This window comes from Nelumbo lutea, chromosome 7, assembly GCF_056320005.1.
Source record: "Nelumbo lutea isolate HS-2025 chromosome 7, American lotus-T2T, whole genome shotgun sequence".
Classification (NCBI taxonomy): Eukaryota; Viridiplantae; Streptophyta; class Magnoliopsida; order Proteales; family Nelumbonaceae; genus Nelumbo; species Nelumbo lutea.
Window position 1 is genome coordinate 56,330,481 of NC_142690.1, and position 21,634 is coordinate 56,352,114.

A 21,634-nucleotide genomic window follows, 5' to 3' on the forward strand; every position below is an offset into this window, starting at 1 on the left:
GGTTTTAAAAACTGACCCAGAACCCAAACCGTTCTGGCTATTGGTTTTTGGGTTGATGGTTCAACCATTCAGTTTAAACAAACAGTTTATTCCAACTAGAAATAATTAAAAAAAAAAAAAAAGACAAATCGTTTAATGGGTTGACAGTTTGACTGCCCTGGTCAGTGGGGGGTTGATTGATTCAATGGCTTTTGGCTAAGGACAAGGTTTGGGGTAAAATGGAATTGATTGTCTGGACAGTTTCAAGGTCAATGGTGGCTCAAAAATATTGGTTCATATTGGGATTCAAAAAGGTCATTCAGTCTTTCAGAACTTACCAGCCCTAGTGACAGTAGGATTTTATTTTAGGTGTCCTATGCAACCAAATAATTTTTACTAACTGAGCCATCATCTATTGTTAAGTGATTTGAAACTTTTCTGAGAATAGAAACAATTACTCCCTAGATAGTGGATAATCTGTATTGAGAATAGAAGTACTGTTTAACCATTTCTCTAAAGTAGGAGGCCTCAACCCTCAAGTCAGGGATTTAGGTCATCACCTTGAATAAAAGTAAATATAAAAAACGCTTTAAAGTCGGGTGTTAATGATGGAGAAAGAGTGAGAAGCGTTAAAAGAGGTAATTTGAATGGAAAGAAATTTTCTTTTGGTTCATGGAGCTGTACAAGAGGAGGTAGCGGTAGCCTGTCCCCCAAACCCTAGTAATGTTAGGATTCGATCTCTAGTTCAGCTACAACCATCTATTGACCTTAAGGCTGTGTTTGGTTTCAAAGAAAAAGTAGGGAAAGGTAGGAAAACCTTGTATAAATTTGTTAAGGTTCCCTGCCTTACCCTTTTTTTCCCTACCTTTCTTTCAAACCAAAGTCTAAATGAGAGAAATTTTTGAAATAGAAAAATGTCTTTTAAGTATAGGAGTTAATGTAGCCATCCATGTAATGTACTAAGGTTTCAACTAACCTTATCCATTCAAATAAAGCAATAAATTTCTAGATCATCTATGTCAAATGAAGTGATATACAAAACAAGCCAAAAGATTTGGAGCATCAAAATGGCTTATAGTCAATTTATCTCAGCTATTCAATTATTTGTAGTGATTTAAACTAATTCAGCTAACTCACATAAGGTATCAAATTAGTATATCTATATCATCCAAGTAAAACCAACATTTCAACTAATCTGGGCCATCCGAATAATGTACCAATTCTGCCCAAGAACAACCGATGACCTAGTAGCTGAGATGGTTACTTGGTATCCGTCCATATATGGGGGTGTAAAATCAAATGCGCATTATTGCAGGCTCCTCGTGGCAAGGTCGGTGGATGTTAATGCTTTGTGAAAAAAATAAGTGTTAAATAATGATTGTTTTTATTGATGATGAGAACAGAATAGAAAATCTAAATCAACACAAATGAAACCATTTCCATCTAGGTTAAATTTGATAACTCATGACATCATAATTAAATAATAAAACTAAAATATTAAAAATATAAAAAATTGTGAAAACATCTGTGTGCATCTCTAATATAATTAATTCTTCATATTGAACATAAATAAGTATGTTAAATGAGAAGAATTATTATCAATGATGAAAATGAAATACAAAAATTTTAAACTGACAAAAAAGTAAAACTGTTTTCCCAACAATCCAACTAAAATCCAGTCAACCCATGATGTTTAAACTGACAAAAAAGTAAAACTGTTTTCCCAACAATCCAACTAAAATCCAGTCAACCCATGATGTTCTAATTAAATATTAAGCAAATAAAGTAAATAGAAATATAAAGAAGTATAGAATTATATAGAAAATTATAAAAAAAATTTGTACACATTTGTAATATTATATATTCATCATAATAAGTAAACATAGCATCTCAACTCACAAACTAGATTTATTTTATTAATATAGAAATTGAATACAAAATTTAAAACTTTCTAGAATCAAAATCGTTTTCATCCAAATTGTAGGCCAATGCTTCAATTGTCTAGGTTAAATGAATCAATCCATGATATCAAAATTACAAAATGAAGATGAAAAATGGTAAAAATAGAAAAATGTTATATAAAAATTGTAGAAAAGATTTAGGTACATATCTAGTACTTTGTATTCATCATATTAAACAAAAGAAAGTTTAATAAATAAGAATTTTTTTAGTAATGATGGAAATAAACTATACAAAATAAGGAAATAAAGAATTAATGCATAACACGGGACTCTATTAATCAGGTCAAATGTTTCAATTGGTTAGGTAACAATGTTGTTACTTGAATTTTTTTTTTTTTTTTGGCAAGCAAACAACTTGGTGGTGAAATGAACTTAAAATCCTAATTAAGCATAGGACTAATTAGGGGGGTGGCTCATTGGTATGCTAGTTGGTTCACTCCAGCATTTGCACATAATCGATACCTATAACCAATAATTTGGGGAAGGGGGTTATTAATGGCGTGTGGCACCAAAATACCAAAATACAAAAAAAAAAAAAAAAAAAAAAAAGAAACTAGGTAAGCATAGGGGTGAGCATTACCCCTTGTATGTAACATTAGTAAGGATTTTTCAACAGTTGAACCAAGCTAAAGTGGTGTCTTAATGAACTCTTGAGCTGGGGAAATACTTTTAGTTGGCATTTAACGTCAAAGAAAATCTAAAACTGTCAAATTGAAGAGTTTTTGCAAATCTCAAGTCTGAAACATAGCAGGCGGATTTAAAGTTTAAGACTCAAATACTTGGAGATTTCTGGTAAATGGGATCTCTATAGATGTTATGAATATTTCTAGGACTTCTCCTCTTCTCTGGCTTGAGTTGGGGCTCTATTTATAAAGAAAGGAAGGAAAACCAAGCCTAAACTTGTGCAATCACAAAGCTTGGACTTCAAGAGGGCATTTTCATGAAATTAGCAAGGATTTTCAAATGGAAAAGGTTTGCAATCAATAATTTTCCTCAATTTAGGGTTGATTTTCACAGGTTTTGCGTGTTCAATGAAGGTCTTGGGTGTGTCTACCATTATAGTCTCATATTTGGGCTCCCAATGGGGTAAAATGTAAATTTAATGCCATTTTGTCTTTTTTTTTTGGGAGGGGGGTTAAATCTACTAGGCCCAATTTTATTGCTCTGCATATTTTAATAGATCAAGTATAGGGCTGACATCAGCCCCACCTTCTTAAGGTCTCAAGTTGGGACAGATAAAGGGCAATTTAATATGGAGCATTAAAATAGAATCATTTATGTTTAATGGTCAAATAGGTGAATTTGGTTGTGAAACTTGACAATAAAGGAATTTTTTGGTCTCTAAGCTTGGTTGTGAAGTTTGATTTGTTAATTGGGGTTTGGATGCTAGAGATCTATGGTTGGTAGCTCTAATTAACAAAATTTACTAAAATAAAACCTTACTTTAATAGTGTAGTCATTTTTAAATGTCATGAATCTTATGGAAGGGATGAATCTTTAATTAGAGGTGTGGATTGAAAAAGTTGGCTTGGATCAATGTTTTAGCTTATGGTTTATCAACTAATAAGGATGTTTAGAAGAAAATTTTGCTTGTTTAACAGTCAAATAGAGGAATTATGTAATGAAACTTAATGTATTGGGCTTTTTTTTTGTCTCTAAAAGTGGTAGCGAGGTCTGGTTGTTTAAATGATATTTGGATGGTAGAGATCTATGGTTGGTATGCTCTAATCAACGAGATTTGCTAAAACATAATATTGGCTTGATAGTGGGTCAAATGGAGGAATCTTGGGATGAAATTTGACATGTAGGGGCACTTTTGAGTGTCTTGACTCTGATGAAGAAATGGATATGTGATCAAAGATGTAGATAGAAATATTAGGTTTATATCGAGGTTTTATCTTATGGTTTATGAACCAATGAGAAGGCTCAAAATGGAGTCTTGCTTATTTTAGAAGGAAATTGAAGAAGTTAAGGCTAACATTGAACAAGTGGATTATTTTGAGGATTTTAGATTTAATGAAAGGTGTTTGATTGCTTAGGAATTTGTTGATCTTGATTGTTTAGTTTTATTCATCCAAGGCCATTGATGGAATCTCAACATTTTTCAAGGTTGATTGTTATAGATTTAAAATGGGATTTGGGGGTTGATTTTATCTTAGTGCCCTGGCAATGAATGTATCAAATTTGATTTTGTTGAATCAAGGTTTAAACATTGTATAGATAAAGATTGTTAATGAGAAAGTTAGTGTAATGGACAATGGATCTTTGGAGTTTGGTCATGAAATTTAACGTGTAACTATGTTATAGTTTTTTAGGTCTAAGGACTGTGCTTGATTGGGGTATTAAAGCCTATGTAGTATTAGATGTTGATCTCAATGTTCTCATTAATCAAAAGTTAAGTTTATTGGTTAGGTGATTAACGTGTAAATTGTGCCAAAAGGAGGGAATTCTGGATTTCTACAAGTGTCAAGTTGATCCGGTTATGTTTTCAAGTTTTAGGTTCTCAAAAGAGGGTATAAAGAGGTGGGGTGAAGGGATTGAGAAAATATTGGGTATTGACAATTGTCCTTTTTGTTGGAGGTAGTGAGTTGTCAAACAATAGAGAAAAAAAACCCACAGATTTTTGCAAGGGAAAAGAAAATGGAAGAAGAATTTTGCTACTGAAATTTTAGTCAAGGTTGAAATTGATGTCGTGTAATTCCTTTGCTAGGAATGTAGAGGACAATCCTAAGCCTTCGAAGGTAAATGCAACCATCAAGCAAACATGTGAAAAACATAGTGATGTCAATGTAGAAATAGTTACTCGTAACTAACATTTCTATTCTATTTTTCTTTTAATTTTTTGATTGAGGCTTGCATTATAGATTAATGTGTTGATTTGATGCTTTTGGATACTTTAGTTAGGTTCAAAAATTTGTTATTTGATGAATCTTATTGAGTTTTTATGGATTCTTATGTTTGATAGAAGTTAGTGTTGAATACATTTTTATGGGTATTTGATTTGAAAACTTTTTAGAAAATCATTTTGAAAACTTGGTAGAGGTCATATGATTAACATAGTGCATGCTATCGTTCTAATAGGTAACAAGAGTCCTTCAAATGGGAGCAAATTGGGCATCAAAACCTTAAAAAATTAGACAATCAAAATTTTATAGTGTGAAGTGTCATAGTGTTGAATTAAGTATAATGCCCCCAGTAAGGATTTGGACTTCATGTGAAAAGTTTGATTACATGACGGTCCAATCATAGGTTGTCGAGCTCTTTGGGTACATTGCTTTGCACTGAGATTAAAATATGGCTTAGGGCAGGGATTAAAACTAAAGGATAAAATACTCAAGCGCTCTTTTTTATATGAGTTTTGGATGCTTGAATTGATATATAGGCATTTAACACATTATCTCCTTTTTTTCTATTCTTTTTTTTTCAAGATTGTACTTTGTTGTCGTAATTTTCTCCTTTTGATTGACTATATTTTCCAATCTCTCATCTTTTTTTTGTTGTTTCCCTAGCTTTCTCTTGTTTTGTTGTAAGGACATTTGAACTTTTGATATTTGATTCTTGGAAAAGGGTTTAATCAAAGAAAAATGGTTAACATAAAGGTTGAAAGGGTTGGTTAGCAGATTAATTAAAAGGAGTTATATGCACAATTCATGAAAGGAAATACATGTCAAGCTTGTTCCCAGATGGCTGCTTAAGGGGGAATTATTGAAACTGTTGGGGCTCCTAGTTTCTTTCTCCTTTTTCTTTCTTCAATCACTTTTTTTTTTGCAATATTTTTACTATATTCTTTTTTTTTCATGAGTATAATACATATAGCATATCTAAAACATATTTATACATTATTTATTGATAAAATATATATATTTGTACACATATATATACATATATATGTATATATATGTGTATATATGCCTATGTGTATGTGTGTATATATATACTTAATACTTATATGCACTGACGTGGCACGATCTACAAGGGCGCACACTCGCTTGTCTCGAAGACTGAATTTTGTTGCGTGTAGAAAACTATAGTGTGCAGATGTGCCCTAACCTAGGCTAGGGGCTATTAAGCCTGCAAACAAAGGCTGAAAAGAATTATGTGAAGAAAGCCCCTAACCTAGCTTGCGCGCCCAACTTCAAAACAGTTGTGCTAATGCCTTGCAAAAAAACAGATGCAAAAAATGAGAAAATAGAAGTGAGCTAATGTGCACTTCGACTTTCGAGCCTACTTGCTTGAGTGCTACTACGACAAGCAGCAAGATGACAAACAGAGGCAAAAGCTAGCATGCTGCTGTTGCGCCTGCTACGCGTTAGTGCTTAATTCGTTGCTTGTTGTTCTATAGTTTGGAATTATGTTGTTAGCATAGTTAGTAAGATGTAGTTGAAAAGTCGTATCGCGCTAGCGCGCTCATGTTTTTAAATTGATTGCTAGTTGTAGTATGCTATTCTTTTTTCCAGGCGGCTTTGCTCATACATGAAGGGCTAGTGAGGGGAAAAGTAGAGCTCCAACCTAACAAATGGAGCGCCTCCGTTGCTTACTAAGCGCTGGTTCTATCCTGGCCAAGCAACTAGAGCAAGCAATGTCGTTGCTCGATCTAGCACGCTAACACGTGCATTCATTTTTCAACTAATATATACTTAATACATATATGCACTGACGCTGCACAGTCTAAATCGTTCGACCTTGCTAGTCAAATTAGTGACTTGTGACCTGAAGGCAAAAACGGCTTGACCTCTAGGTCGATTTTTAAAACATTGTTCCTTATTTTGATTGATTGAAAATTGATTTACCAGTATTATAATTAGATGACAAAATTGATCAAAAAACCCCTATAATGAAAGAACATGTATGAAAAAAGACCATTCCATCTTTTCATATGCCTTACTAGTTACTAAGTTTTACTTTCATAATGAAACACCCATGTTGACAGGGGTTTTTTGATCGCCATAGTAGCCATGGCAGAGGGGAGCCATGGCCCACTCATGCCTTGAAAATCGCCATAGTAGCCATTCAAATCTCACATATATTTTGCCCCTCCTACCCATGTTTCATATCTTTTGGACCCCCTATACATGTTTATTACACTTTGGCCTCCATCAATAAAAAATCCTAGCTCTGCCCTTGTGCATGTTGACCTGTCTTTTTCTTTACCAAATGCAAAACCTTTGAAACTATCACCCGATTGTCCAAAATGTTATTTCCTGTAAGTAAAGCATTCATGGAAGATATGAGGGAGGTATGGTGCCTTTTCATATAGTAATGATTTTAGCCACTATTTTCCAATGGGCCTAAAGTCTAAAGCAACCTCTATACTATCTTTCTTTGGATCAAAACAATACGAGTACCATTAATATGTTTAATATTCTCTGGGTGGGAAAAAATATTTTGAACATATGTGACTAGTTCAACACCAACTTCAATCCAACATTTCTAAAAAATCCAGGCATTAGTGCCATTTGGGCCTTGACATTTAGTGGGCTTAATGGCAAAAAGAGTAGTCTTGATTTTTGCCGTAGTGGAAATGGCACATAGGAAGGTGTCATTCACATCTATAACCTTTTGATCAAACAAATTTTATGGGTAGTCTAACAATGATGGAGATGATGAAGTAAACAGTCCATGGAATCAAAGGTCCAACAGTCAAACAAATCTGGTGTTTAATGATAGAGGCATCAAAGGTCCAATAGTCCATGGAATCCTTCAATAGTGAAACATTTAGTTAAAAAGTCACTAGTATTTTGCATCCAAGTTGTCTATAAGAAATCTTAAAAAACCTATAAGCTTGATACAATATGATTCAAAAGCCTCGGAGTATGGCTCTTTCTGTGGTATTGTATAGTGTAAAATAATTGGACATGCTTGATCCAATAAGATTCAAAAGTCTAGGAGTATGTCTCCTTCTATGGTATTGTATTTTTTTTATCAATAATAACAACATTTCATTAATTAAACATAGAAGTAATTACATGGAGGAAGATAAACTTTCTTATTTTGCAACTGGAGCTTGAACTCCCAATAACAGAAGTAATTATATTGACTCCTTCTTGACCCCTTGCTTAACTAACCCATCAGCAAAACAGTTAGTTGATCTTTTTACCCAATTGATCTTGACTTCTATCTCTTGAACCAGCCACCTAAATTTCCTCCTCTTATTACTGTACATCCATAACCTATTATTTTCTTTATTCAGCCACCCTACCACCACCTCCGAGTCCTTTCAATTATGAGTTTTCTTATACTCATCTCCTTTGCTCTTTGGACTCCTTCCAAAACTGCAAAGACTCAACCGTAAAAAAGTCACCCACTCCAATTGGGCCTGAGAACATGGCTGAAACAAAGTCATTCTCATCCCTAAACACACCCCCAATCCCCGAGTGTCCAGGATTCCCCCAACTACTCCAATCAAGGTTTAGTTTTAAAAAACCAGTTGGTGGGGAGGTACAAGACACACTCAATACTGTTGTGGTCTAGGTGCAATTAACCATCTCACCCCACTTACTCAACAAATCATCCACTGTGAAGTTTATAAACAACTCTAAAGATTTCATCCACTATAATACCCTTATATGGATCAATTCTCTCAATTCTTCATTGCCTTTCTCTACTTTAGAGAAGATCCTAGAATATCTTTCCTCCCACGGAGCCCAACATACTACAGCTCTCAAACATCTCCACATGATCCTTCCTCTTTTCATTTGGCACCTGAAGAAGGGGAAAAAAGACATTACAAGTTTGATGGAGGATTCCACCTACACCCAAAGAAGGATAATGCCCACACCTAAATGGACTTAGCAAACTGGAAAGACACCAATAGGTGAAAATTAGTCTCCCCATCCACTTTACAGAGAATAGATTAGTAAGGGGATAAGCATGTCTTGGGTCTATTTTTTTGGAGCAGATCACCAGTATTGATTCTTTCCAGAAAAGATTCATAGAAAAAACTACCAACCTTAGGGGGAATTGGTCTACACCAAACCTCATTAACTAGGAAGGGAGGAGTAACAGGACTTAGGGGACTGACTTAAAACTTTGAAAAAAGCGACACAGGAAATTGAGCCGATGGGGGTCCAGATTCTATAATCCAACTTATTAGGGTCCAAGAAAACATTATCAAGGATACCAAGGAGGCTCGAAATACTATTCAAGTCAGAATCTCTCACAACTCTTCTCAAGCCCAAATTCCACCCAAACCTAGAAGAGGAAGATGATGGGGTAATGAATGAAGAGGTTGGCTCATTTTTTAAGTCAGAAAAGAAGGACACAGGTCCTTAAGAGGGGCATTCCTCACCCATGTTTGTTCCCAGAATTTTATGAGTTACCTGAGTTCAAATCATACTTGATGAGAGGGGAGAAAGTTGGAAGCAGGTCATGAATGGCTTTCCAAGGTGACGCACTTGTGGTCTTAGTTCGGATCTCAGCATCCCATCCATTTTGCTCTATCACGTGTATGCTTACTACTACTTTAGTCAGTCTCTCCCTTTCTATTGGGAGTCTCCACAGCCATTTCCTTAGAAGAGCCAAATTCCTTTTCTTGATGTTCCCAAGCCCCAAGCCACCTAGATTTTTTGCTTCTGCTCACCACCTCCCAGCTCATCCTATGGTCCCTTTTATCCTCCCCCGGCTCTCAGAGGAAATCTCTCATCATCTTCTCCAATTGATTGGATACCATTTAGTCCCAAAACCAAATTTGGTCATAACTTTCATCAAGAATGACCATTCCACCAAATCATAAGTCTTATCCAAATCCAGCTTACAAAACACTCACTTCTTCCTGTCCTTCCTAAAAGTCTCCACACTTTTATTGTCAATTAGGATTTGATCAGTAATTTGTCTTACACTCACAAAAGCTCCTTGATTTCGAGAGATTATTACTAGAAATACTTACTTTATCCTCAAAGACAAAACCTTTGCTAAGATCTTATACAAGCTACTTACTAGACCGATTGGCCTAAAGTCCTTTGGATGTGATGCATCTTTCTTTTTTGGAACCAATGCTAAGAAAGTGGAGTTCAGACCCGAGTTAACCACACATCTTCTATAAAATTCCTCAAATGCTAAAAATAAGTCACCTTTCACGATATCCCAGTTGCCTTGATAGAAAGCTATTGTAACACCATACGGGCCTAGAGCTTTTGTTCTATCCATAGAAAACACAACCTCCTTAATTTCCTTTAATTCAAACCTTCTTTCCAATCTTTGCCTATTGTTCGCCCCTACATCTGGCCAATCTGGTCCTTCTAGCACATCCCTCTACTTAATGGCCTTATTAATATGGACTTAAAGTGTTCAACAAAGCCCCCTGCTATTTCATTATATTGTGTTAGAGCAACACCATCCACTTTCAGTCTTGAGGTAAAGTTTTTCCTTCTCCTTCCATTTGTCATAGAATGAAAAAATATGGTATTCCTATCTCTATCTTGCAGCCATTTGTATCGAGATTTTTGCCTCCAATTTATTTCCTTTTTATGTAGAAAATCCTCTAACTACTTTCTCAGACCTCTTCTTTGTTCATTATCTACCTCTCCAAATTCTCCCATTTTTTCCTTTCAAATCAAGGAACTCAATTTGATCCATCAAGGTATTCTTCCTTTCTTCTAACCTCCCAAATTACAATTGATTCCACTCCTTGAGCTTGGCTTTCAGAAATTGCAATTTCTTTATGAAACCTCATGCATTCCTATTCCACAAATGGGTTACACTCATTTCACCACTCCTTTATTCTCGTAGTAAGTCCAAAATGGAGCAACCACTTATTTTCAAACTTAAAAGGGGTAGGTCCTCCACTTTTCTCCTCTTTGCAGATCACAATTGGCCAATGATCTGAGGTCAATCTAAGAAGATCTCTAGAGGCTAGGTTCCCACAATGGTCTTCCCAATCCAATGGGAATAGGAATTTATCCAGTTTAGAGCAAATGAGACTCGACTGGAGATTTGACCATGTGAATGTCTTGTGGGCTAAAGGTATCTCTTTGAGTTCAAAGGCATCCACAAATCGGTTAAACTTCCTCATACTGGTTGTCACTCTCTAATTAATAATATTGGTTTCCTTTGTGAATCGAATCACATTAAAGTCCCCACCTAGACACCAAGTTCCATTCCATAGTCCTCTGACATCAGCCAATTCCTCCCACAATTCCTTCATTTCTCTGTAATCATTTGGTTCATAAACATTTGTTAGTACCCACATATAACCATCCTCTTACTGCTTAAATTTCAATGAGACTGAATATTTCACGATTAGTTCCTCCACACCTTAAACCACATCCTTCTTACACATTGTTACTATCCCCCCAGAAGCTCTTCATGATGGGGCAGCCACCCAGCTATTCTCCTTGGCTTTCCATACACTCTTTGCCCATCTACTATCAAACTCAATTCTTTTGGATTCATGTATTAATACAATGTCCGAGTCAAACCTCTTTAACACATATTTAATCGTTGTTCTTTTCCTTGCACTTCCTATACCCCTCATATTCTAGCTAAGTATCTTCATTATCATCTCTTTCTTAGTTCCCTTCTTCACCTACCCACTACTTCCTCCATTTCTTCTATCTCCTTTCACCCTGAACTTCTTATCACCTTCCACATCCCTTTTCAACCTCTCAACTTCACTCAATTTCTTTTTTTTTTTTTTTTCACTATGATCTCCTCATTTTTCTTTTGTAGGACACCTTTTAGGACATTCAAGTTCTCCATTCTACATTCCAACTTTCCCACAAATTATGTTATTGAATCCTTTCTCATGTCTCCCTCCACCAATATCCTTTCTGCCATTTTCCCTTCATTTCTCCTCTTCTTTCCTACTCTCCTCTCTATTGATCCCTCCCCTTTGATCTCATTCATATCCTTCCTCCACAACACATTTTGTTCCACTTCACTAAATATTCCTTCAATAATTTCCTATACCTCCCTATCAACCCCCCTTGGTTCTTCATCACTCTCTCCACAATGTTAGAGCACCCACTACCTTTGTTGGCTTCGCATACTAGGGCTGTAGAACTTGGAATGTAGGACACAGAAAATGCATCAATAGCAAAAACTGAATTTACTCGGTTACTTGCGCTTGTCTGGAAGGATGGAGTTGGATCCGGTCAAAAGTTCTCAACTTCCCTTACTAGTTCCAAGAGTTGGTAATTATTTGTCTCCCTAAGTTGATTGAGAAGCATTTCTGTCCTTTCAATAATCCAACAATTTGTCTTCTCTCCCCGTTGTTTACCCCTTGTTGATGTATTCTTGCTTTGCTTCATATTCTCTTGATTTACCCCTTTATTTGTGCCTTGCACAATTTGAAGCCTTGGAAATGGGTATTGTATAGTGTAAAATAATTGGACAATGATCATTGGCCATCGCTGTAAGGTGTTGGATCTGAGATAGGATTAGATAAACATAATAGTTGTTCAACAAACTGTGGAATCAATTATAACACTCCACATCAGTCATAAAATACATGGACCCCACAACCTTTCAACCCCTTAATGTGGGACTTGTGCATTTTATCACTGATATGGGCATTGTCATTGATCCCACAACTTGCTACACAGCTAAAGCGTTTAGTTAATCCAAATTCGTTGGTCTCACAACCATTTAACCCCTTAACATGCGCTCTCTATGACTTATTAGGTTGTCCATAAACAAAGAAAGTGCTCCATTGAAAGTGTGTAGGGTGATCTAGTACATATAACAAGAATAATATGGTTGGATGAAAAAGGCAATATGAAGAGAGATATTGTGAGATCATAGGAGCCAAAAACCTTCACTACATCCAACTGAAGGGACAATGGAGTGATCAATTTAATTTATTTAAATTGTGAGACCATCTTCTTTCCTCTATTAATCTATTTAACCTCTTCATCTCTCTTATTGTGCTCTTCATGCACATGCTATTAGATCATTGCCCATATGGGAGGGCTTGTATGCATCAGTTTCTTTTTTACAAGGTGGGTCCCACATGGAAAGCCTATAGAAGTTATATTTGGTAAAAAATCTAAAAATCCCATATACTTATCAAAAGAAAAAAAAGAAAAGGGTAAATTGTTGGAACCTCTTGAAGTTTCTAACCGTTGTTGAAGCCTCCCTTGAGTTTGGTAATTACAATCACCTCCCCTTAACTTTATGACAGAATTGCAAGTAGATCCCCTTTGTTAGAATCATCTAACAAAATGCATGAAAATGTCCAAAATACCTATGCAGTTATTGTTGAAGCTGGTTCTACAAAAAAAACAATACAAATTTTATAAAAAAACAACAAAAAAAGATAATTTAAAGTTACTAACTTTACAAAAGATTGGAAGGGTTTGGACTAGCGATTCATATGAAGAGAAAATTTGGAATATAAACAGTTTGGTCAAAAGTAACTATAGGGATATTTTGGACGTTTTCATACCTCTAGAGAATTCTAACAAAGGGTGAAAGGGGTGAACTTGCAATTATGTCAGAAAGTTATTTATCAAAAAAAAATTATGTCAGAAAGTTGAGGGGAGGTAATTGCCAAACTTCAAGGGAGGTTTTAGCAATGGTCAAAAACTTCAAAGGAGGTTTCTACAATTTATCCAAAAGAAAAAATAACCTAAAAGCCCATATACACTTTCATTTGGCTTTATAGGGTGCCAATTGGCTAATTGGTAGGGTGAGCAAAAAAATAAAAAAAACAAACCGAAAAAATCTGTTAACTGAGGTCAATTCGATTTTGATTTGGTGTTTTTAAAAAACCGAAGGTACCAGTACAATTTCGGTTAACCAATTTAGATAACCGCGGTTAACCAAACCGATTAGTATACATATATTTCTATATATATTTATGTATATTATATATTATATATTTTTATATATTATAAATTAATAAATATGCATTATATAAATATATATTTATAATATATTATATATTATATATTGTTTAAAATATAATATTTTATATATATTTATATATTTTTATTATATATATTTATAATATATATTGTAAAAACTAGAAAACAAAAAAATTGATGGTTAACCGAACCCGTCAATTGGTTAACCAACTGGCTTCGGTTCAGTTTCAATTATCGATTTTTCAAAAACCAGTAGTACCAGTTCGGTTCCAAAAAATGCCCCACGGTTTGGTTAAAACTGTGAGCACCCCTAGATACGAGTTGGGGGATGGGCCAGGGCATGTTTGGGAGGGTTTCAGTGTTAAATCTATTGATTGAGTTGCGTTGACTAACTGCTTCAGAGAAACAATCATAAATAGCTTCATGGGAAAGTCGATGTCTCGGCTCATGAACGTGTCTAATTGGCTTTCTGGGCTTTTCGCCAAACATGGACCGAGGGCTTTGTGTGTGATACCTAAAGCCGCTGCGTGAAAGCCCTATGAAACGGCCACTAAATTGACTTTTCGGTAAAGCTTGGCTTAGTGAAAGCAGCTTAAAAATCTTCTTATAAGATGTGATCGAAAGGCTTATCTACCGTTGTATTCATCGCATCAGGTGCCTTGGAAGTTGAGATGGAGATGTGCGTTCTCAATGACTGGTGTTTGTGTACACCATAGAATAATTCCTGGTAACTGAAGCAGAAAGCTCTCTATAGATAAAACCCATAAACCCAGCCTCTCCACCAAGCCAAGAACACAGCTGCTTCGGCAGTCTGAGACTTCGCAAGATTTCACTGTCTATTGGTTCTTTGTCGCACCTGTTGTTGGTCTGCAATGGAGCTTAGTCTCCAACACAGACCAAATCCTCTTCTCCTTCCATCTAATTGTTTCAACAGAAACTTACTAAAATTCTTTCTTTTCAAACCAGTACCCCTACATTGGAAGCAAAGAGCAAGAAATTCCCGCTCAAAACTGATTGTCCGAGCTTCTGCTTCTGGTAATGAAAATGGGTCGGAGAGTTTCTCGTGGTCGAGGGTCAGGCATTCGATACGTCGAGGTTCCGAGAGAATTTTGTCGAATTTCGAAGAGTTGGTGAAGAAAGAAACCGGGTTTGATTTAGAAGACGCCAATGAAAAGGTGGTTGGGCTTCTGGGTCAGGTTAGGGACACGGCGAAGAAGGGTGAGATCGTATTTGATCGGTTTAAGTTCGAATGGGTCCCCAAGTTCATTGACTGGAATAAGTGGGAGCAGTGGAAGGTAGTTTCTCAATCCATTTCAATCATTTTATCCTTCTGGTTTTGAATTTGGTTCGAGTGTTAGTGGTTCTATAATAGTTTTGAAAATCTTTTTTTCACGGCCCAACCTTAACATCCATTATTAATTTAATTTTCAGTAGTATTTCTTTCTATCAATCAAATAGTGTTAAAGGCTTGCAAATTGTCGTTAGTCCCAAATAGTCTAAGTTAGATACCTTCTTTTTGGTCAAAGGATAGAATTTCAATTGAGTAAAAAATGTTAAATTTGCTGGGTGATACTTGCAGAGTACTGTTCTTTCTGGAAAAGCATTATGAAGTTATATGAATATGCCCCCTTGACTGAATTTAAATTGGAGTGGGGCAGGCATCTCAAGCTCCTTCCGTCTAAAAGTCCGTAGATTCTCCCTTCAAGTGGCAATGGAATGTATATTGGTTCCTCTCTTTGCAAGGCAATTTGGTGGTTTGGAATCCCCTATTAAACAAAGGAATAACTGAATGCATTTTTCTTTTCCAAAAGGTAGAGGATGGTCTGGTTTCTCTAAATGGGAATGATAAGGGGCCATTACATGGTGTAATGGTAACATCTCAGGTCATCAAGTGTGAGAACGAAGGTTTGAGTCTGCGAGCGGCCACTTTGTGTAAAAATGCCAAAAGTTAGGTGCATATTCAGTCCACCCCTCCCAGATCCCAGATAGCTGGGATCAACATTGGGTAATGGCTTTTTTTTTTCATTTCTAGGGAATAACAGATATGGCTGAAGTTCTATTTGGGGCAGAAGTTCCTTTCCTTGGCTAGAGGCCTTATATATGATGATTTTTTTTTCTTGGTAAAGCAAGCCCTCACTGTAGTTGTCAAGCCCATACTTAAGTGGGCTCATAGGCATTGCCTAGATGACTAAGCAGTTTTGGGGTGTTGTCTGATTGCATTGCTTCTAGAAAAGGTGCTCTGCTCACTAGTATTGTCAAAGCGTCAACTAGTCATTGCATAGCCAGTTTAGGGCCAGACTGACTAGCAAATGCATCACTATCTAGTTGGTTGATACTTTTGATGCAGCTACATAGGACAACTGATTATCAAATAGGTTTGACCACTTGATTAATGGCTAGTCAACGACAAAATCATTTTAAAGCCTTATTTGTTTGCTTGTATTTAGAATTATTTGAGATAATGCATGCTTATATTTTGTTATGGAACATGATTAGATTATGGCATTTAAAATCACCAACAAAAAGTTCTCAGATATGGATACAGTAAGAAGTAATTTGAAAGGCCTGTTATGTTCTTGGGTCTTGGCTAAGCACTGATAACATAAATCATTTCAGGGAATCCATTCCTGATGGACCTCTTTTTGATAATATGTTTTGCTTCTTTTTGCTTGATAGTATGTTTTGCTTCTTATCGCACATCTCCACTGTACAGTTTCTCAATGTACACGGGTTGCTGTATATTTCTGGTTAGTTGATCAATACGATATATTAAAAATTACCAACAAAAAAAGATTATGGTATAAAAACAAAAAATAGTAAAAAAGGCATAGAATAATAAGTTAGTTGCTTTATTGAATTATAATTATAATTATATTGCAATGTTATATTTGAAATATTGAAATTAATATATTTTTGATTTTGTTGGTTTGGAGTTTGATTTTGGTTGTGTGAAGGGCTGTTTCCCTTTACCTTAGGTGACTCCTTTCCACTCTTCTTCTACCTTTTTTTTTTTTGTTTTAATAAATTCTCACTTTGTTATAAAAAATAAGATATTTAAATGTCTGTCTTCTCATCAATATGATGATTTTCTATGTCTTGATATGAAATTTATAGTTATTATTTGATGGATAACTTTAAACTTGTTAATATTGATGCAAGAATTTGTATTTACAATTTTTTTGATCAATAACACATTTCACTAATTATCAACAATTAGAATTACAAAGAGGAAGACAAACTTTCTTATCTTCCAACTTCATCTTAATCCCCAAGAACTGAACAGGAGAGAAAGGAAAAAGGAGAAATCAAATTTAAACTACAACTGTGCCCAAAACATTGACTCCCTGTCCACCCCTTGTTTTGCTAACCCCTCAGCAAAAGAATTAGCTGATCTTTTTACCCAACTGATTTTAACTTCCATTTCTCGAACCAACCATATGAATTTCCTTCTGCCATATCTCCATAAACCACTATTGTCTTTCTTCAGCCACCCTACCACCACCTCCAAGTCCCCTTCAATTATGAGTTTTCTGAGATTCATCTCCCTAGCTTTCTAAACTCTTTCCAAGACGGCATGGATCTTAGCTCTAAGGGAGTCTCCTACTCCAATGGGGCCTGAAAACATGGCAGAAACAACCCCATACTCATCCCTAAAGACACCCCCAATCCCTGATTGTCCAGGGTTCCCTTTGCTACTTCCATCAAAGTTTAGTTTTATGAAACCCGCTGGCGGGGGAGTCCCCTTTTCATACGCCACCTGAAAAGAGGAGCAAACAGACTTTGCAGATTTGATGGAGGATTCTAAGTACACCCAAACAGAGATAAAGCCCAGTAGGTGGAAACTAGTCTCCCCATCAGCCTTACAAAGAACACACCAATGAGGGGACAAACAAGAATTGGGTCTCTTCTTTTGGAGCAGATCACCATTGTTGATTCTTTCCAGAAATGCTTCGCAACAAAAACTACCAACCCTAGAAGGAATTGGTCTGCACCATACCTCATTAACAGGGAAGGGAGGGGTTATAGGATTGGTGGACTGGCTTAACACTTTAAAGAAGGAGGCACAGGAGAAGGAGCCAGTAGGAGTGGGGGTCCAAATTCTAGAGTCTTCCTTAGATGGATCTAAGAATACATTATCAAGAAGTTGGAGTAGACTCGAAACACTGTCAAGGTCTGAATCTCTCACAGCCCTTTTCATACCCAAATTCCAACCAAACCCAGAAATGGAAGAGGAAGGGGTAATGAAAGAGGAAACTGTTTCATTTTTGAAAACAGATTGGGCATACAAAGAAGGAAACTGGTCCTTTAAAGGGGTATCCCCTACCCAAGTTTGTTCATAGAATTTTATGGAGTTACCTAAGTTCAAATCGTACCTGATAAGAGAGGAAAAAACTAGTAATAGATCATGAATGGCTTTCTAAGGCGAAGGGCTTGTGGTCCTAGTTTGGAATCCAACATCCCATCCATTTAGCTCCAACCATGTATGCTTGCCACTATTTTAGCTCATAATTTCTCCTTTTCTAGTGGGAATCTCCACAACCATTTCCCCAAAAGGGCCAAATTCCTTTCTCTAATGTTCCCAAGCCCTAATCCACCACTATGTTTACTCTTGGTCACCACCTTCCAACTTTACCCTATGGTCCCTCTTCTCCTCTCCCGGCTTCCAAAGGAAGTTTCTCATCATCTTTTTCAATCTGTTAGCAACCTTAATTGGGATTTGAACACTGAAAGGAAATAACTGGGTAAATTTGCTAGGGTAGCCTTAATCAGTGTCATTCTACCACCAAGAGAAAGGTAATTCTTTTTCCAAGAAATAAGTCTCTTTTCAAAATTTTTCCACCACCGGATTCCAGAAATTCTTCCTCTTTGGATTGTTACCCAATGGCATTCCCAAGTAGTTCAATGGTCATCCCGAAACCTCACACCCTAGCACTTCTGCACTCTCCCTAATTTCATCCTCCTCCAAATTCACACCCACTACACAACTTTTCTCAAAGTTCACCTTCAGTCTTGACATGTATTCAAAAAGTAGTATCACCAATTTCGTATTCCTAATGTGTTCCAAGTTTCCTCCTTCACAAAACAAAATTGTGTCATCTGCAAATTGTAAATGGGTGAGGGGGGTTTCCTCCCTTTTGACTCTCCATCCTCTAATGAGACCCCTAAAGTCTGCTCTATTAATCAATCTCCCCAGGACATCAGCAATCAGTGTGAACAAGAAAGGAGAAAGGGGGTTCCCTTATCTTATACCCCTAGTAGCTGGAAAGAAATCTACCGCTGTCCCATTCACCAGTATAGAGTAATGACAATTCCGAACACATCCCATAATCCATTTGCACCATCTAGCCCCAAATCCAAATTTAGTCATAATTCTCCTTAAGAAATCCGAATCTACCAAATGATAAGCCTTTTCCAGATCCAACTTACATACCACTCCCTTCTTTCCATCATTCCTAACATTTTTAACACTCTCATTTGCAATTAGGATCTGATCTGTAATTTGTCTTCCACTTACAAAGGCTCCTTGGTTTGGTGTAATGATATCTGACAATACTTCCTTCAATTTCAGTGGTAGAACCTTCGCAAGGATCTTGTACAATCTGTTTACCAAATTGATTGGCCTAAAGTCCTTTGGATGGGATGCATCTTTCTTTTTCGGAACCAATGCTAAAAAGGTAGAATTCACACCCGGGTTAACCACTCCTCTTTTATGAAGTTCCTCAAACACCATCATCAGATCACCTTTCAATGTATCCCAACAATCTTGGTAGAAGGCCATTGTGAAACCATCTGGACCTAGAGCTTTAGTTGTATCCATAGAGAATATAGCTTCCTTAATTTCTTCCACCTCAAATCTTCTTTCCAACATTCTCTAGTTCTCAACCCCTACATCTGGCCAGTCCAAACCTTCTAGCCACACCCCCTACTCATAGACCTTCTTAGTATGGATTTAAAATGTCCTACAAGGGCCCCAACAATCTCATCTTGTTGTGTTAACTCAACTCCATCCACCTCCAATTTGGATATAAAATTCCTTCTCCTCCTCTCATTAGCCAAAGAATGAAAAAACCTTGTGTTTCTATCTCACTTTTGTAACCCTTTACATCTAGATTTTTGCCTCCAACTTATTTCCTCCTTGTGTAGGCATTACTCTAATTGTCTTCTCAAATCTCTTCTTAGTTCCCTACCTGCCTCTCCAAAAACTCCTCTTTCTTCTTTCAAATCTAAGCTCTCAAGTTGGTCCATCAAAATTCTTTTTCTTTCTTTAAGCCTTCCAAACTCCAACTGATTCCATTCCTATTTTTTTGCTTTCAAAAATTGTAATTTTTTATGGAACCTCATCCCTTCCCATTCCACCCTTGGATTACATTCATTCCACCACTCCAATTTGTATTTACAATTTGTCCAACACTCCATTTACATGTGGCCAAAAAACCACCCCCTTAGACCCCAAATTTTATTTATAATTTCAAATTCCCTTATTTCTTATGATCTTATCAAGCTTTTGAGGCTTTGTGGGTTTGGGGAGGTGTGGTGCAAGTAGATTAAAGGATGCCTGAAAACTAGCCATTTTTCAATAATTGTCAATGGTTCAGTGGTTGATTTTTTTTTGAAGGGTTTATAGGTTTAAGGTAGGGTGATCCCCTCTCTCCCTTTCTCTTTACTTGGTGGCTGAGGTCCTTAGTAAACTGATTTCAAGATCAGTTGTTTGTAGTTGTTCAGAGGTTGGTCATTAGGGTGAGATAGGATTTTGGTGACTCACCTCTAGTTTGCAGGTGATGTTTTAATCTTCTGTGATGGAGAGAGTAGGGAGAGGATTGAGAAATTGAAGCTGGTGGTTAGTTTGTTTGAGAAGGTGTCTAATTTAAGTGTAAATTGGAATAAGAGCTTGGTGGCTGGTATTAATTTGGAAGAAGAGAAGCTTAGGGTTGTTGCATAGACTTTGGGTTGTGGGAGTGGAGAGTGGCTTCTAAGATATTTAGGGCTGGCTTTAGGTGGTAAATGATTGAGAAAAGGCTTGCTGGTTGGAAAAGGAATTATATCTCTTTGGGTGGAAGAATAACTTTAATTAAATCAACTCTTGCTAATCTTCTTCTAGTTTATGTCAGTTTTTAGGATGCCTTAGGCAGTGGTGAAAAGAATTGAGAAGTTAATGAGAGACTTTCTTTGGGAACCTGGGGAAGGGAATAAAGATCATTTGTTAAGATGGGAACTAGTGGTGAAAAGGAAGGAAGAAGGGGATAGGCCGATCATTGAAGGTGACTTGAAAATTGTAGTGGGGTGGCTGAAAAAAGTAGTAGGAGTGACTTGGCATCTGAGAAATGAGTTCTGATGCTTTAAGTGGCTTGCAAAAGACATGAATGCCCAAGTTAGATGGGTCAGACGATCTGCTTACAGCTTAGCAGACAGTATTGCTAAGCAGGGGGTTCAGAGACAACAGATGTTTTGGGCATATCTGTAGTTTCAGTTGGGTGGTTAATTCTGTAATGGGTTTGTGTTCTTCACAACTTCTTGTTGTATTTTGTTGTTTCTCATTATTAATAAACTTTCATTCTATGTTGCTGATAAAAAAAGATGATAATTTCAAATTCCCTTTGCACTCCTTATTTAACTAAAGTGTCACCCAAACCATTAGCACCAGGTGTATCTACAATTTTTCCATCTTGTTAGGCTCTTGATTTCTTTTAATTTCTGTCGATACTGCTAGTGTTATTATTGTCCTTGTTGTCTTAGCCAACTCAACACCACTCTTGAATCACCTTCCACTTGCACATTGCTGAAATTTAAGGTTCTTTCCAATCTCCAACCTTGCAAGGCTGCAACCAGTTCAGCCTTGGTGGAATTTCCAACCCCTATAGGACCTGAATACATTGCCTTATATTTGATAAA

General features: G+C 36.5%; 1 protein-coding gene across 1 annotated transcript in view; it reads left to right on the top strand.

Annotated features, from left to right (window-relative positions):
- Positions 1–14,186: 14,186 nt before the first annotated feature.
- The window catches only part of FTSH12 (FTSH protease 12), a 113,572-nt gene continuing 106,124 nt past the window's right edge, over positions 14,187–21,634 (top strand). Inside the window, exon 1 of the mRNA XM_088955336.1 lies at positions 14,187–15,039. Coding sequence (XP_088811462.1) covers positions 14,617–15,039 — 423 coding nt within the window. The 5' untranslated portion in view covers positions 14,187–14,616. The remainder of the gene's footprint in view (positions 15,040–21,634) is intronic.